This window comes from Mizuhopecten yessoensis, unplaced genomic scaffold (genome assembly GCF_002113885.1).
Source record: "Mizuhopecten yessoensis strain PY_sf001 unplaced genomic scaffold, ASM211388v2 scaffold716267, whole genome shotgun sequence".
Taxonomy (NCBI): domain Eukaryota; kingdom Metazoa; phylum Mollusca; class Bivalvia; order Pectinida; family Pectinidae; genus Mizuhopecten; species Mizuhopecten yessoensis.
Window position 1 is genome coordinate 174,881 of NW_018480031.1, and position 19,443 is coordinate 194,323.

At 35.9% G+C, this 19,443-nt stretch overlaps 2 protein-coding genes across 3 annotated transcripts in view; one reads left to right on the forward strand and one right to left on the reverse strand.

Moving 5' to 3' along the window:
- Window positions 1–2,192: 2,192 nt before the first annotated feature.
- LOC110442454 (serine/threonine-protein kinase kin-29-like) lies at window positions 2,193–4,388 on the reverse strand. The gene has a single exon (XM_021486066.1). It carries the CDS (start codon window positions 4,243–4,245, stop codon window positions 2,956–2,958), a length of 1,290 nt encoding a protein of 429 aa, XP_021341741.1. The 5' UTR covers window positions 4,246–4,388; the 3' UTR covers window positions 2,193–2,955.
- Window positions 4,389–14,059: 9,671 nt separating this feature from the next.
- LOC110442456 (centrosome-associated protein 350-like) overlaps window positions 14,060–19,443 on the forward strand; it is a 134,082-nt gene continuing 128,698 nt past the window's right edge. The window contains exons 1-2 of one of the 2 annotated variants that reach the window (XM_021486071.1): window positions 14,060–14,087; window positions 18,323–18,453. In XM_021486071.1, coding sequence (XP_021341746.1) covers window positions 18,363–18,453 — 91 coding nt within the window. In that variant the 5' untranslated portion in view covers window positions 14,060–14,087; window positions 18,323–18,362. Of the gene's footprint in view, window positions 14,226–18,322; window positions 18,454–19,443 lie in introns of both variants that reach the window. The other variant, XM_021486070.1, reaches the window with a different exon arrangement.

Genomic DNA, 19,443 nt, shown 5'->3' on the forward strand with positions numbered 1-19,443 from the left:
ATCTATAAACGCCTAATCTTTGTTGCCACCTGTGTGCGTTACGTTCATCTTGCTATAGTTTCAGTTTAAACGTATACTAATTATTTGTTTGTGACATTTACAGTATGAACCTTTGTTGTGATATAGAGTTACATGTCCCTTATAAACTCTAACCTATGTTGCGATACTAGTATTAAGTCGCGGCATAATGTCTAAGGCCAAAAAAACATGTTTCAGGTACCCCGACCGACCCTAGGTTCAATCTCCGACTCTAACATTTAATCAAACCCGAATGCACTTTTGAACACGCCGAAAATGGTAACCGTCTTTATGACACCTCTCTGTTTCACAGGCAAGTATCAAAACCAAATTTAGATCCCATATTAATATTTAAATGACCTCAAAAAAATGATGAAAATGAATACAGTTCGTCTGAATAATTATATTTTGTGAATTTTGTAATTCCACTAATTGCTGAACGGTGCTATATCACATGTCCATATAGTCGGACGGTACAATATCACGTGACCATCTTGTCGGACTGTGCTACATCCCATGACCATAGATATTGCTGTGTGGGTGATGTATCACGCGATCATAATATAGCCGGACGGTACAATATCACGAGACCATATTATCGGGCGTTGCTTTTAGACACGTTGATATGTTCAAATACTTCTTACATATATATAAAAACAATGTCTCGTGAGAAAACCGATACCTGGAAAACGTTTCTTCTCTAGACATTCCGTCCAGGTTTACACGCGGTTAGAATACTCGTTTCCGTCTTTTTTTGTCTCCTTCGGCGTCTAATTCTTGCTAACGTAGCCATATTTGAGGTTGCTATGTAGCTCCCTCAAAAACTTGAGGAAATTCTCAGATTTATTTGAGGAAAACTATAGATTTTACTTTTATACAAGTGAACTTGAGGAAAATCTCAGGATTTGAGGAAAATCTCAAGAGTTGAGGAGAAAACTGAGAAGTTTTGAGTTGAGGAAGGATTTTGCAAACAATTTTGAGGAATTTCAAATAATTTTAGGAAATCCTCAGATTCAAGGAAAGCTCAATACTTTGGAAGTTATACAAGCGGGTCCAGGTTGGTTGATGACGTACAGCATATCTACAAAACGTTTTTACATATACGTTTGGTATTAAAAGTCCTAATGTACTTTGTCCATGCAGTTCCAGTAGTTGACATTCTGTTCCGGAACAAGATGAAACACGAGCTTTATCCAATTCATTTTAATGGCGATATTCTGAGTCCTGTAAGTCTTACATTAGAAACGTCAGTAATTACTCAGATGTTACCTTAGAAGGAACTGATCGTGATGCTGGAAGGATACATCACAGGCATTTAAACGTGATATATGTTACCGGTTCTATCGAATTAGAGCAAAAATAACTCGGGCATCTGCATGATGTATATTACGGATCGATGGGAGGCAAAATAAAAAACGAAAATCGCACGGAAATGACAAACTAATGAGCACGTTACCAGACAATCCCGGACAGACGTACGAACTGCGCATGTCATCTGAGCACTTTCATTAGCTTCGTTAGATTTGTATTTTCGTCGATGATCGATGGAAAATGGCCGCCGTCACAGCAAAACATAAGTTATGAGACACAACATCCATTAAGACGAATCCTCCGTCGGTTTGGATGCTTTTAAGAAACGGTGTCATTAGTTTTTAACGACGACTAGAAAGACTATTTAGACACGAACAACAGTCCATGGACTCGCTGTTGTAATCCCTTGAAATATTTGATCGCTAATTATTATATAAACGGCTATTTTTCAATCATTACATAATACATGTAGTTAAACGCATCTGTCCCAAGGCGGTCGCGTATATATTTCACGATTCTTAGAAAATCATCATTGATACGTTCATCAATTAAATCTAATAAAACACTGGAGATTAATTCACACTATGGTCATCATTTCCGGATGTTATTTAAGTTGTATCGGCAGGTAAATTACACCAGATTGGCAAGCGTCCTGTAGATACAGATCAGTGTAGCTCTCCTGTAGACAGATATTCTTTAGTAATTAACTGGCTTTTTCATTAACTAAATAATTGTATCGAACGTGTGATTGAGCTAAATAAAAAGAAATGTCCTTATGTAGGGCAGTAGAAACGTACTTCAGGACAGAACAACCATCGGCATTGATTAACCTCCGTATATATAAGAAGAACAACATTTCACATGCAAATACACATTTATTACAGCACATTTTAATCACCTTAAACAAGTGAACATAACGGATTACAATCAAGCTCATAAATAATGTGGTTAATTAAATTGCATGATATCGAGGGAAAATAAGCCGAACAAGGCACAGTACAAGAACTCTTAACAAATTCCGTAGTTGCTGGAGTTAAAGGTTTGATGATGGAATGCTAGTAGTACGAGTTAAAAAACCTAAAATGTTGATTTTATTAGCATCTAAACATGTAATCAAAGTGAATAACAATAATTAGGTATTAAAAAGATTTTGTAAGATTTTGATAACAATAATAATGGTCTATGCTTTGGAATCATAGAAACTTCATCGGATAAAAAGTCGTGAACATAAATGTACATACAAATTGTAAAACAATGTACTCTCAGTAGAAATGAGAAATCTTGAACTCCAGCAGCGACAGAATAACAAAGAATGTTGATGTCATGCATGATAAAACGTGTCACAGTAATTGGTTATCAAATACATTTCAAGACTTAAAAGGCGCAATAAAATTAACATTGATTATGTAGCGTATTGACAACGATCGGGTCAGCAGTAAAGAAAACGCTACTGATAGACAAACCAGGAAGAAAACAGTGACAAATACCCATTTCCATTGACACAAACAGTAGCTTTTTATATATGATCAGATCAGCTGGTAATGTATATACATTGTTTCCTATTTGCTGGATCCACTTAAAATCTATTTCCATGGGATAGGCGGAAATTGTGGTCCAAACACCGACTCATATCTTATAAAGAGCTTTGAGGACTTTTTCTTCGTTACCCTCTTTGATTTTTCGCGGCTGTCGAATAAGATGGAAGTTTCCTATCTGAACTTTGTCTTCGTCATTCACTTGCATCCAAGAAGAATACCGTATCTGGGGAAGCGAGAAGCGCATTTTGGGCACGCACATCAGCATGCCGTTGATCAGTTCCGTGAGTTCTGGTGACAATGGCTGCACACGTTTGTCCGGAAATGGAATCTTCTTGCAAAACTTCGACGACATTTCAGAGCGAATTAGTCCGAATGGAAAGTTTCCAATCGTCATTACATACAAAAGGCATCCGAATGACCAACAATCTGTTAACTGTGGGTTGTAAGGAATTTTGGAAATTATCTCTGGTGCCTGATACCCATTTGATCCGCAAGTATCTTTTCTCAGAGGATCGCCCGTCATAAACCGGACGGCATGACCGAAATCAATTATTTTGATTGTGTTGTATTCTGTAATAAGCATATTAGAAGTGCAGATATCCCTGTGTGCTATTCCTTGATGGTGAAGATATTCTATACCCTCGAATAGTTGCCGGAAGTACTTTCTTGCGACCCTTTCAGTTAAAAACCGCGGTTGTTTTATACGCAGAAGCTGGTCTAAGTTTCCATTTTCACAGAATTCCGTCACCATTCCAATCCTCCCCTGGTAGCTGATGTTCTCAACCCAAGTAATAATGGACGGGTGAACTAAGTCTTTTAGAATCGCCATCTCTTCTGTAAACGTGCCGGCACCTGAGGCCTGTCTTGTAGACATCTTCCCGGAGTTTAATTTAATTGCCACTGGGATACATTCGTGCTCTCCATAGAAGCTGTTCTTGCTGAGGTCCTGAGCGAGAACTATTGAACCTGATCTTCCCTTCGCTACCAACTGAATCGGATTGTACCCAAGCAATTTCAAATCTGAAATAATGATATCATAATGAGCATTTCCGGTTTTGATTGGTGTAAGCTTTTTGGTATGCTGTCCAAGGGGTTTGGGGTATTTATGTTCCCAAATATCTCCAAGTTCACACCCTTGTGGGACAGTCCCGTATGTTTCTGAATGGTGTGCCGCCTCACCTGTTTGGTACTTCCCGACAAATGCTACCTGATGGTGTCCTCTTTCTCTGGAGTCTCCACTTGCGGATCCTGAAACGGCTCTATGGTTAGATATCCGTGTAACTTTCAGTGGACTCGATTCCTCCAGTAATCGACAATTGTCCCCACCTATATGAGGCTCCATTTTCAATTTCTTCCTTGCAGGCTCCTCGCTTGACATCTCGACGTTCCTCTCACATTTTCATCAAAAATCATATCCGTGGAAACCCACTGTGCTGAACAACGTTGCACAACAACTTCACAACATTTGTTGCTGGGAAAGGATAATAACATTACGTCATAGACTTGTGTTCTTGATGACGTCATCGATAACAATAGCCTTATTGTTATCAATATTCCGGGAAACTTCATTGAAACGTCACAAGTATTGGATACAGCTCAGCTAAATATATAAAATATACCTTTTCTTTTGGGGTAGAGTAGGGCTGGGGTTGGAGAGTATAAAGATGAAAGCAGTACAACTTATATTTAAAAAGTGCCTCATTGTAAATTGTAAAAATATAAACAGCCTATGTTTTACTTACTTATTTATTGTTTGTTCGGGTGTTTTTATTGTGTATCTCAATGAGCACAATAAGTTTTTGCCATTGTGGTATTGGCGTATCTGTATTTGGTATGGAAACTATTCACAATCGTTTATATACAAGAACTTTTCTATTGAAAACTCCCGGACACTTGCTGCGCTTGATATTTACAATAACTTAAAAAATAAGTAGACTGATAAATGTGAACGAATTGCAAACAATATTCCTCATGCTACGAGCGATACCTACTATTCGAAAAAGGCTTTAAAAAAGTTGGACAACTTGTGGCCGATCCCTTTTGTATAATAGATGCAAATAAATATATGTTTAAATCAATACCTTCTATAAGGTAAGTTGTCGCATACTAGTAATCTAATAATACTGATTCATTATTTACTACCATCTTCAACGTATTCAGTACTTACTAGGTACTCAATGGGTCTAGTACAAATCTGATAATTAGATATTTATATATACTAGTATAACAGTCATTATACTTATACTTCATGTTAGCACAAACACGATTAGTCTACGGGAAATAATAATTGAGAAATTAGGAGAATTCAACGGAAGGTTTGTATGTAGCTCAGTAACAATAACACATACACCTTGTGTTTCGTCACCTGGACAATACCACATTCATCAGGGTACAGAACCTGAACCCGATCAGTTCCCACCTGTTCATCATTAACACCGAAGTATGACGATGTGTTGTGCTGATTTGATAATTAGGTGATGCCTTTTCAGACAGGTACAGGCTCAATACGTGAAATGCATCTCCAATTTCGGTCACTTTGAAGAGATAATGAGATTATCAACACCGAGTCATAGGTATGACATAAGACCAGAAAATAACAAATACACATATCAAATCTGATTACCAGACACGGAACTACGGATCTTTTATTTGCATGAATGTTTGGAGGAAATTAACTAAGCAGCAGCAATCCTATCCCTGAATTTTAGAGATTGGAACAAAAAAACTATCAAAACGATGTAGGAGAAAATGAACATTTATTTGTGTGTGTATATTATCGCACCGACACAACAACCAGACTTACCTATGCATTGAATACAGTAGTACATCCAGAAAAAGAATANTGAAAAATAAAACAATTACAAAAAAATATATTTTAAAATTAATTACCGACTTTATCATTCATTATTCCAATAAAGATGCAAACATAATCGAGTTAGACATTTTAGCGTCAAGGCAAATGAAACATTAAGCGAACACTTTGTGAATGGAACTAAAATTAAGTTGTTAATTGTAAATATATGAAAAAAATCTTGTAAATGAAATCGAAATCCAACATAACAAATAGGTAAGGAGTCCTCGCTAATTAATATATCACAAACCATAAGTCTTATCAAAACACCGGAACTCCTCAGAGAAACTGATGAATCAAGAAATATTCCTTTTGTCATGTACAAGACAGGCGGATGTCGCGTGCGGTTATCTAAACGGCGGAACGAAACAGCCCGGAATCCGACAATTAAGCATCTCCGCAGAGATTTCCATTTCTGGTTATAAGACAAAATGGCGACCCCTATTGACATGAGCCGTGATCGATGGATGGCCGGGGATAACAAAGCTATTTATAATCATTATATACAGAACTCCACGCCGCACCCCGCACGCGCTGCCAATTACGGAGCAGGTTTCCATTAATCAACGGGCAAAGAAGATGCTGCTGAATTGTGGGATAACGGGATAAAATGCGGTTGATGCAAAACGTTTTGCCAAGAGCAGGAAAAGAAAACAATATTATGGTTTAGTTTGAAGAAGCTTTCCATGGGTTACTCTGTAAAATTTCGTAAGCAAAAGAAAATGTTAATCGTATTCATACAATTGATCTCAACTTGAAGAACACCTCTAAAGAGCACTTATATTTCTGATACGGTACACCTTTTTCGTCCATGATCGTTTCGTTGTCAAACTCATTTAATGTTATCTATTTACTCTTTTCATTTTCAGCACATTTTGTGTTACGTGTAATTGATTTTGTCCTGCATATCATTGTGCCGGATTTGCTCCAGATCTGTTTCGTTACGAAACCATTTGTTCCAAGTCTGATGCTTTACTGAACTATTTTCTCTATACTTTTTACATACTACATGTATTTGTATGTTGCGTACCTAACTATTTAGTTTAAACCATATTTTATTTCATTTTTTTACCTAACTATTTAGTTTAAACCATATTTCATTTCATTTTTTTTACCTAACCTTTTCCTCCCTGTATGTTCGGTTACCGGGTACGCCTCCCAGGAAAAGTGAAATCTAGAACCGCTTTGGTGTAATCTAGGCTCGGCAATGTATAGGACAGGTTAGCTATAAAGGATTGAATCGATTAGGCCCTACATGTATTTCAGTTTCTTTTTCTCTTTTTTTGTGTGTGCATTCACGTCTTGTAGAAAGATAAAAATAAAACAAATACTAATAAGATTAAAACATGGTTGGATCCAGGGGAAGGTTGGGGCCCGCCCCTTTCCACCACCTTTTGTTTATCCATCACTCGGCATGTGCTGTATAGTTAGGGAGTGTAATTATTGACTAGATAAAGAATAGGATTAGTCACTATACATAGAGGGTAGAATCACAGGGACCTGATAATTTGTTACATAACTGTACGTACACTATTATGGTGTATAGAAAGTAAACGTGTCAAGTTTAAATCAACACCTGACAAAATGTCTCCCCCGTCCCTGTCCCCTTCCTCAACCTGCAACCCCACCCAATGATGGTATGTATATCAGAAAAAGGTGAAATGTTGTCGATGTAGAAAAAACACATTTCTGCTGAGCAATGGCGGAAAACTGCCTGTATTTTCCTAAGTCGGCATTTTTGAAAACGGATTTATTTTTAATGATGAGTACACAATTTTTAGTATGGAAAATGCATGGAATAGATATAAAACCAATTGAATACGAATGTTTGACGGAAAAGTGATCCTCCTTTGGGAAAGTGCTCAAAATAATGAAAAACCGGGTTGATCAAGTTTCTCAAAACTGCGACAGATGTTTCTTGGGTTAACACAGTTTGCATTTCCACATTCGTCTATTAATGTGTAACGCAGTTAGCGTGTGACCAGAAGATATGAACGGTGTAGGTTCGAATCCACGTTCAGAAACTTTTTTTTTTTTTTTTTTTTTTTAATTATTAAGGCATGAGATCATTTTCCTTAATTAAGTGATAAATATTTTTTAAGTCAATGGAACATGTTATTGATATTTTAATAACATACCTATTGATTTATCATCTTCTACGGAATCATGTAAACAAATCCCCCTGTACGCGTGTACAGTACAACTACGCTTTGTTTTGATTTTAAATGATATTTATGAATTGTTTTACCCTCCAATTTGGCACTAGTATTTCTATTTATTATTTAAACACAAACAAATGATACAGAAATACAAAATATATGGGATCGTTGCATCAGAAATAAAAAGGCACAGCAAAAATGAGCTACAAAGATATTACCGAACATGCGGGAAAATTCATCGTCGAGGACAGTCTCATTTGTTTTAAATGCAGGAAGACTGCAGCACGAAGTTAGGAGCGCAATACACGTGTAAGACATGCTTTTCTAAAACTATATATAATTTTACCATTCAAAGGTCAAGAAGAACAAAATCAAGATGTGTGCTTTTTAAGAACACAAGTAACGGCATGACGTAGGCAGTAGTAATGAAAAAAATGAAATCTTTTCAAACTTTTTGGTAATTATTGTACGATCTTGTGTTTTATACAGTATAACGCGAAATAAGCATTTTGTTGTCGTGAAACGCATGTATTTATAGCCATGATGGCCTACGTCTGTTTACACACAATAATCTATTCTTAAACACGGGATTCCGATAGAGCTACCGGTATACAAATACCTGAGGACGCGTCATACATGTAACAGTGCACGGTTGGCGCGCGCAATAGCGGATCGCAGCTTTGGGGAAATAGGCATAGTTACCCGTCATAGCTCTTTAGTATCACGGGAAAGATGGATAAGTTCTTATTTTATATCCACGTGTTGTATTTTCCTTGCTCAGACACGATCTACTTCTTCCAAAAACACACGCCTTTTCAATATATTTTTTTCTCGGTCCCTGTGCCACTTTTCGCATATTCGGGAGAGGTTGACGTCATGCACGCGCGAATAGCTTCAGTCTCGTAGGCTGGTCACGGATAAATGCGCTTTAGTGAATTTGAATATGTAATGAACTATTTAGAAAGCATGCAAAAATCTTTACAGAACTGTAATAAAAGTATTCGCGATTTGTTCCTATTATCTATAATTTTCATGCCTTTTAATTTATTTTACTGAAATTTCCTATGTCCAATTATTACGAAAATCTGAAAAGAAAATTATCCAGTTTCTCATATGACAATATTTTTATATTTTCATATTTTCATATTATCTGAGGGATAATTTGCAGGATATGACCATCCTTTTTTCTTGGAAATAAATTTCACTGCCATTATTTGGTAAGACAACACACACAAAGAAGCCGCAAAATCGATTTGTCTGAATATCTCGTCCGATCTTTAAATTATGTGATGTATTTTCGGAAACGTATGTATTCCATGTGATTAATTTAGATACCGTGATATCAGACAATTTACAATGAAAAATCACTCCAATAGGCAGTATCACTGACAAATACCCACATGGCATTGTGACAGAAAACTTGCTGCATGTGGAAAACAAAATACAAATAACATAACAAGGGATTTTACGAAATTTTTATTTCATTTCTTTTTCATTCCATTTTGTTTACAATGACATTAAACTACGCTGTCGTGCTATGTTTCGTCGTTTAATTGTTATGCTATGACGTATGAATTCAATCTATTGCATATAACATTGAAAATGTAAGCATTGTCCATACGACGACTCTATCGATTGAACATATTAATTAAATAGAGATAGTTCGGACTAAATCTATATAACGCCTTATTTCCTCACGGGTCTAGTAGGCACACACATTAATGTTTCTCTAAGGATTTTAGAATTGAGACTGTTTTAGTTATTTCAATCGATCATCGTCTTTTGCAATTATGAATAAACGTAAATGTATTATGCAAAGGAGAATTATTGCACCCTTAACACTTTTCACAAAGCTTAAAATCAAGAAAACTTTCCATAAACAATTAACCGATAAAATTCCGTTTGCTTGTTATCATACTGAAATACACAGACCCATGGCGTTTTCTTTGTAATGATTTTAGGAATAACACTTGCTAAATAAACGATAGGAAGTGTGACTAGAAATCCTTTTACGCTTTGATAAATACCGATTTAATCTAATAAGCATCAGGGTGACATAGGATTCAGTAAATATAGATTAATCGAATGCCCATCGTAGACCCCACCTAAAAACGCTGAACTCCCTACCGCACTTATATGAGAAATGAGAGTTATTCACATACTTTTAGCTTAACGGACCATCAGACTCCGTAAAGTGTAAACTATGGCAAGCCAAGTTGTCATTTATTCATGGAGCAATGTTGANCCCTCTCTTTTAATGACTGTAATTTACTGTTGAAATTTATACAATTAAGGGTCCTTCACGGTCTCAGTGCATGTAAAACACTGGTGAGATCTACTGTAGTTTGTTATACATAGAGAAACTAAAGTGGAACTGGTAGCTTAGTTAGAACGACCGTATTGTGGTCGATGGTACAAGGTTCGAATCCCTGTTTGGTTCCGTGGCATTTCCCTCGTAGCATAATGCTAATGTTTTTTTTCTTTTTTTCTATCTTATTATTTTTCATAAAAGTTACGCAATTTGTGGGTTAAGTTTCAAAAATCTTCATATTTTCCAATCCAGAGTTAAATACGGGGATATTGTATGATTGAAGGGAGGCAACTCCATCGGTTTGCCAAGCCTACGTTTGAAATGCCATATGGTTGTAAGTTAAAGTAAACTATTGCTTATCTTGTCTTTTGATTTTGTATTTCCTTTTTTTTTTTAGATATCATCAGTACTGTAGAGCCGGTGATATTTACTAACGAGAACATTGTTTCATAATAAAATGATAATTTATCAGAAATTAAAACCATTATGATTAATTTCACAAAGAAATAGTCTATAACCTCAAAATAGTAAAGAGTGAATGGTTATGGATTTTTCAATATAATTGAAATGCTGTTTGACGGTTCAACTTCTAATTAATTGAATATTATTCAGTTCTTCTGACATTTTTTTTTTTTTATCGGACAAAAAAACCCATAAAACTATTTATTTGTTTAAATCGGAGACTTTTGACATGCACAAATTACATATGCTGATGTTTTTAACATTAGAGCTGAGAAACATTTGTCAAAAATGGCGTGTCTTGTTACAGTGGTTTACATACAGAAAAAATGCTTTTAAGCCTTTAGTTGTACTATTGTACTATCTAAAAATGCAACTTGTAAAAATGGACACATTTTTTCTATTTGGACTGAAGAAGAGCTTCAAGTCAGTCCTGCCGGTCAAATATGAAAGTTTATAGTTGTGTGTGTGTGTGTGTGTGTGTGTGTGTTTGTGGGAAAAAAGGTTCGTTACATATAAAACTTGAATACACATACCATATTTTCAGCAAAAAAATAAGTCTCAATCCGATATTTACAAATGGAATGGGTGATCGTGTGCGCGTACGCAGCACAATGTATTGGTTTGGTTTAGTATTGTTTAACGTCCATCAACAGCTATGGTCATATGTAGATCACTGTAGATATACGATTGGAATTGGCAAAAAAATGCACCAGTACAATAATTTATACTCAAAATAAGTACCAGCAATCCGTGGGTTTTTTTGACTCCCAGTCATAAAACTTAATACGTTTTTATTATCTATGCAATCCAAGGAATTTAGCACATGATAAATATACACACCACTTCTAAGAATATTGTAGAACCTGTCCGTTGAAGTCCCACAAAGATGAGTAATTTATCAATGAACCACCTGATCAGAGATACAATGTGCAACGCATGCTCCAGCAGTATTTGCCTCGTTTCTGACTTTCATCTGTCGAGTGATGTAGTTTACACCTTTGATGTCATACCTGTACACAGGTATATAGGTGTGTCTTGGGCCCCCTGCTGTCAGCACTGGACACAGGTGTTTAGTGGTATTTACCTGTACACAAATTTCACACCTAATTATGCTATGGGAGTGGATCGAGATGATTTTCATTATTTAACCAAGATGTTAAATTATAACTTGTGTATACTACATGTATAGGAAGAAACAAAAATGTTTGAATCTCATAATTCAATTATAAATTCGCGAACACCAACGTTGAAGTTATTTTGTAAACATTTTTCACTGATATATTTCCGTATTTTTGGACCGTAGAGGTACCACAGTAAATAACTTTGCAATATAAATATTCCGGCACAGAAACTGGTCACGAAGTTGTGCTGTTCAATGACGACATGATTGGATAAGTTCTCACTGTAGAGCAGAGACATATAAAGTATATACGTCTCTGTGTGGAGTAAAGAAAATTATTGCAAAGTGACTTTCCAGCTAAAATTAAGAAATATCTTTGATCGACAACATTGAGACTATTTCTGTTTAATTTCCCTCAAACTCGTTCATTCGAGAAAAAATCTCATCAGTGCTCAGAATCAGGACATGCAAGTCAACCAGTCTATGTTACCACGGACTTAGATAACATTAACATTCTAATTCCGTGATGTTACCTTATTCAGAGTCGTCAGATTGGTTTTAAAATTTAAACTCACTGTCGGGAAATTCTGGCAAATTTTATATGACTGGATACCATCTACATAATGTTATCTTCAGTATAATCTGATTCCTCAAAACTAAAAAAAATATTAATTCGCAATCGGACGCTGTGTGACCATAGAATTTGATTATCTAAGTCCGTGGTATGACCATGGCTGTTCTCGATATCGCCTATTCCTTCGATGGTGACCGCTACAGGCGTTAAACTTGTGATGTCACAGCCGATAGGGTCCAATTCACCGATTTTTATGCTGTTTTCGATATTTTTGTGTTTGGATCATCAGGGATGTTTTCGTTCAGGGTACACTTTAAGGACGGCCTCCCTGTGTGCAAGATGCCATGCGTGTGTGTTTTGGGAGGCTGCGATAGGTTCGTGTTTGTCTCCTTGTGATAGTGCGGAACTAATGTCGACTTTATAGTGCAACCTCACTGAAACCAGAGACGTATATATTACAATATATAGATACGTCTCTGCTGAAACACATACTGCCGAAGACACCCAGTAGGACACTCGAGCTCCACCCGGTCACATTATACTGACAACGGGCGAACCAGTCGTCCCACTCCTAAATAGCTGAGCGTTAGGAGTAGAAACTACGTACCATTTTTACAGACTCTGGTAGGTCTCGGCCAGGGGACAGAACCCAAAACCTTCCTCACACGGGCGAACACTCAACTAAAGGCCAAAAGTGAGGCATTGCCAAGGGAGACGTAAGGAAGAAGAAAGTTGTTTTGAAAGAAGAGAAAAGATAAGATCCCAAATTTAGTCGCCTCTTACGATCATGCAATTGGGGCAGCAGGTACAATTCTTACGTCCTACCTGCACTGACCCAACACAACGGAAAATGCATTCCTCGCCTTTCACCACTGGACGTCCGGGGTTCGATTCCCCGATTCGGAAGTGAACATGTATGGTGGGGTCACCTGACCGACCGGGTGGGTTTTCTCCGTTTACTCCGGTTTCCTCCCACTGTCGGCTTCCATTCAGGCTTACAAGAGTGATTAATATAAATTGATTCAACATGTTACATTATTGTTGTAAAATAGAAATTCAATGTACTCGAACACGACAAAAATTTAAGCATATATAAATAGTTCAATATTCAAAAGTTTACGTTAAACTCCAAGAGAAAGATCAATAAATGATTCTACAATACTGACTCCGTAGTTGGTCCTGATATAGTAGGTCTACTTAAATTCCCCATATTCAATATTAAACAAGACTGAGGTGATTACACTAAACATTTGACCTCAAAAAGGATTTTCATTATTTTCTTGATACCAAAGAGGATGAAATAATGTTGATTTTGTTCGACTTTTTCTGCTATGATATAGACATCATCACCTTGAAAACAAAGATAAATTCAATTAAGTTGGATGTTTAGGTTTATTTTGGTATACTGAAGTAAGGTCGGCTGAACCAGAGACGTATACTATTTTTATATGGCTTATATATATATATTTATATATATATATATGTCTCTGACTGAACTAAAATATGCCTAAAATGATTATTTTAGTTTTACAAAGAAGATTGATTTCATGAGAAGCGTATTTCGTGTTTTCATTTGGAAAAAAATGAGACATAATAATTCCGCTCCATTCAAAAGTAGTATTATTGCACTAAATGCACTATCACAATATATTGTGAGGCGGCCTCCTAAATATAATGCCAAGTTCGAGTTGTCTGCCCTTAGACATTCTTTCTGGCATGCGTACATAAGGCATCAAAATGGCGGTGAGTTTGGTGTTCGTTGAGGCATGTTTATTATGATTTCTTATTAGGCACCATTCATTTGTGACCTATTTATGTACGAACTTAGCAGCAAAGGATAATGTTCCAGGGATATTATCTTTAGAATTTATATGTTATCAGGTAAGGAAAAGAATGGTTCTCGGATGAGCATGGTTCGTTTCCATGGCTGTGATGTGAGATAGACAAGTTGTTTGATTTGTTTTTGCTGACTGTCATAGTTTATGTCCTCGCTTTGCGTTGTCAGTTGTCAAATCTTATTGACAAAACAAAAATATAACAGCTATTGTTCATAGGTTAGAAAATGGCGGAAAATTGAGTTTTATCTTTCTAAATGACTTGAGATTTATGTTACGTTTTGACGTTGACCGGGTCAGCTCTGATGGTTTATTTTCTGTCCACCGACTTGCATTTATATACATGTATGGCATTCCAAACTGATTGCGTTTTGGTGTGAGTAAATGTGTTAACTACAAATCAGCATTTATAGATCTTCTCGGTATAATTTCCACTTAAGTCTTATCACTACGACATTTGGTTTACGGAGGGCTAAACACGCCTCGGCTGAAGCGCCACGATCGATGATATTGTTCGATCACCTGTCAATATAAGGCCTTAGGGCTTCCTCTGTTTACACACTTTACGTGTCGCAACACGCCGGTTATAATAATGGATTACTATGATATACACTCTTCAAGCGGATCTTCTTTCCATTATCATATACATGTATGTAAAATATTAATATGTTTGAAATAAATGAGGCAAATATATTTATGGATGCTAAAAACTTAACAGTACTGTAGTGGTAATTAAGAGGGAACTGTACAATGTTCAGTTATATATTAGTATAGATGTTTTATTGAGTCAGAAAAAAATGTTTAAATGTTCAGATGGGGCTGGGAAAAAAATGTTCAGACGGGACTGGGGTTTAATATATTTACTTTCACATGGTATCTTTGAATAAGCTAAATGCAGTCTTGATACTATTATAAAAATACTGATTTAAGTTGGTTCTGAACTTGCTAGCCAAATTTGTTCTTATGCAATCATATTATTCTGCAATTTCTTGGTATTTTTTACCATTTTCCATTCTTGTTTCAGACACGTTTAAAAATCAAGGACCTAGGTCATTCAAATGTATTTACTTGATGGATGAAATAAAGCACTCTTTTGATGCTGATTATGTTTAAAGATGTCATTTGTCTAGGTTGGCGTTGAAGTTCAATGAGTGTATCGCCAACCACAAAATTGATTTAAGAGATTTTTTAATCACACCATGCAGACACAATTGATGTCATTGCAAGCTCAATTTCTCAGATTTTGTTTGTGAAGTTTTGTCAAGTACAATCTTCTATCAGGGTGATGAGACATTTCTGTGCCTTAAACCAAAAATGAAAATGTCTCTTAAAACTGAACTTCAGATTGAATGAGGATGCTATATTTTTCAATGTTAAGTAGTGGTTGGCTGATGATCGATTATAATCGAAAATTGAGTTTGCTCTTTCCGATTCCATGATTTTTTGTCCAGGATGTAACTAACTGTTAAACTGTTACAAACATGTTGATGAAAATTGCAGTATTCCTGATGATGTGCATTGTTCTGTCAGTAGGTCACTATGACATTGACCTGATGGTCAAAGTTCATATAAGTATGGGTCTGAACTTTTAAACCATTACAAATATTTTGTTGACTTTGCAATTTACCTGCATCACCTACCTATAAAATGAAGTGCACTGTAATTAGACCTTAACCTCAAAGTCAAAAGTCAAATAAATGCAAACTTTTTAGTTGAAACTATATTAAACCATTAAGGTACTTTTGCATATTTTTAATTGCATTAAAATATATATATGCATTTTTAGCCCACCATTGATCACCATCATCTGATGGTGGGCTTTTCAAATAACCCTGCCTCCGTGGTCCGCGTCCGTCCGTTGTCCGTCGTCCGTTGTCCGTCCGTAAACAATTCTTGTTATCGGAATTTCTCAAGAAGTACCAGAGGGATCTTTCTCAAATTTTATATGCAGGTTCCCCTTGGTCCTTAGCTGTGCAGGGCAACTTTTGAGACTGATCGGATAAACAACATGGCCGACAGGCAGCCATCTTGGATTTTGATAGTGAAAGTTTGTTATCGCTATTTCTCGGGAAGTACGGGAGGGATCTTTCTCAAATTTTAAATGTAGGTTCCCCTTGATCCCTCGTTGTGTATGTTATATTTTGAGACTGATCATAAAAACAAAATGGATTAAAAGAAGAACTAAACAGATCTTTCTCATATTGCAATGATCGATTCTATTTCTTTCACATTAAGTACTGTACTAGTAAATATGTGAAATGACACACTCACTTTGAAGGTTGGCTTTCATACACATCAGTATTAAGTTTAGATCAAAAGTTACCTCAAGGTGCACTTACTGTTAACACGACTCGATCAAACAGATTAGAGGAAAGAAGAGAAAAGATCGAACTGACAAAGAACTAATGAAGATGGTACAAAGGTGGGCGCCAAGATCCCTCTGGGATCTCTTGTATAGTTTAGTAGTAGGCAGTTCTCCAATAACCTGATATATTGAAGAACATTGTAGATTCATGGTTATTTGACTCTAATTGCTTAACTTTATTTTGCAAGAGAATGAATGGAGAAAAAGTATCGGTTTATAAGGGACACATATGTTTTGTTAACAAACACATGTGTAATTTTGAAATGGATCTGACTGTGGAATTGAAGAAGATATAAATGTCTACATTCACAAATCACTTTAGTTGGGGTGAAAAATGAAGAAAAAATCCTGACCTACTGACCCTAGTTGTTTTTGCGTGTACGTAACAGAAATAAACAGGTTTTTAAGGCCTTATATTAAATTGTTAACAGTTTACAGAATGCGTTTTTCGTTTGGATGATATAGCAGGCAGTGAAATCCTGGAAGCTTCGAGAAACAGGCTTTTTTACAGCAATTTTCAATTATAATCAATTTAAAAAAGAAGCAGGGTCATTACATTTAATATTAAAAGAAAATGGAAATTAGGACTGGCCAAATTCAGTTTTCAGAGGCTATGCAAGGCACCATTACCTCCTCAAGGATTATCCTTGGCAAGGATAAATTTTCTATCGCATATTGGTCATATGTTTGGGTATGTAATGAGTGGAAGGGTTTGTAGGGGTAAGGCAACTGTATAATCAGGGATTACTGCTATTGAGTAATTATTACCAATATCCTACAATTGTCATTGAGACGTATAACTACTGTAGTATTGAAGATCTATACCTGGTCGACACTAATGGTTACACTTCCCAGTATGTGTATTCAGCATGGCATGCATTCATACAGACAGAACAACTGCAAATAACAAAATCCATTAAATCCATACATATATATCAATTGTACTAGATAATGTTTATGTAACAGAATTGAATAAATGCATGTCTTATTCAACTTGAGTTTTTTACTTGATTACTTTGAGATAAACGAGTACGTTGTAAGCACCCTAGTCCATGGTCTTGTGTGACTTAATTTGGCTACACAGATATTGTAACATTTGTTATTTGTTTACCTTATTAATCTTACTTACTTAATTTGTTCCCTGTAGCTGTTTGTTCTAGAAGTAATCAATGGGCACACCATTGATGTTCTGTATTGCCATGTTTACATTCATAGATCAGGTTTGCTAGGTTGTCCCTTGATCAACATGGCTACTACAACCGTGAAGCTGGCTGTACACTAATTATAATGTCAATTCTATAGTACTAGTGATGACCATTTTTCATAACCCTATACCTGTCAACTGATACTGACAACAATTGATTGGAGTTAACTGTAATTAGAAAAGCTGACCATGGTTAATGATTACTATTCATCATGTACTAATCACAGGGACCAGTTATTAAGATGCTAAAATTATACCACTTCAGAGGTTAACGATTTCAATTTAGAAAATTGTACTAGTCAAACACATCTTGTAGTTAGTGAAACTTTTCTTTAGCAGTGATGTAAATATCTATGGCTTTATTTGGGCATAGTGCTAGTTGACATGTATGTCCACCCCTGCTACGATAGTTGTCCATATCATTCATTTTCTACCCATCTAGGATGGATGGGTTGACTCTCTTTTTGACAACAATAAAAAAAAAGTCTTCACCGCTGATTTCATCACTATGATATACTGCTCTATGTGCATAGTGCAACATGTTATCATCCTGAATGTCTGTTCTGTTTTATAGATCTAGACGTATGACAGTGTAGCTGTAAAAAGAGGTAGCCATGTTCAAGGGGAGAAAAGTGTCTGATCCCATTGTTCATGGTACCACTGGGGGAACTGCAAGCGGCACCAACAGATATAATGGAGACAGAGGTGAGAGCTTGATTTGATTGACAGCAAATTTACTGAATGATCTTTTGTCATTTGCTTTTACATAGACTGGTAAATTTTAATATATAACTGTACATATAGTTATTGTAAAAAATGACAGTGAGTTTGTACAGAAAAATCTGACCAAATCTATTTTCAGCTCACCTGGCCTAAAGGTGTTGTATGTGAATGCAAAACGTCCATCATCTGTCATCAACATTTGAATGACTATATATAATTATAAACAGTCATTAACAGCTGACGAGATGTTTTTATTACATATTTGGTATGAAGAATCTCTAGGTAAATGATTGTTGTACAAATAAAGGGTATGGTGACCCAAGGGGTAGAGGGGCAGATTCCAATAAATGAGTTAATATTTAAAAGCTATTTCCTTAATTATATATATAAGTATGAATACAAAAATGTTAGCTTCATTTGATATGGAAATCCGAACATCCCTTTGAATTGGTCAACAGAATTCAATGTGGTATTATTATTATATACAATTATACTTTTACCAGACTTGGCCAGTCAAAGCTTCCAATTGGCAAAGTATAATGCATGTTTTCTTCTTGAGTTAAGTTCAAATTAAAGGGGTCAGTTCTAATAAACTACATGTATGAATAACTAATGGTTCTGACATCCTAGTCTTGTTATTTTTCGAACTGGTTCAGAATCCAAGATGGTCTTTTTTTTAGCTCACCATTTTCAGATGGTAAAGCTGTGTTAAAATCGCCTTTCATCTTACATTCTTTAGACCATCCTCCATCCACTATTTCTCTGAAAGTCCAGACCTTTCTCAAATTTCATATTATGATGTTTCCTTCGTCTTAAGTTGATCAAGTGTATGCTAAAGTATAAACTGATTGGTGAGTGTGTAGAGCAAGATAACTACCAGGCCCTGATCGTTGCTCAAACATTGGTTAACTTCAACCAGTGGTTGGTGAAAAATTCCTATTGTTGCTACCAAAAAACAGTGCCTTCCTCAGC

What these genes read in the sequence shown, in the direction of transcription:
- LOC110442454 (XM_021486066.1), bottom strand. Translation starts at nt 4,245, where the DNA reads ATGTCAAGCGAGGAGCCTGCAAGGAAGAAATTGAAAATGGAGCCTCAT.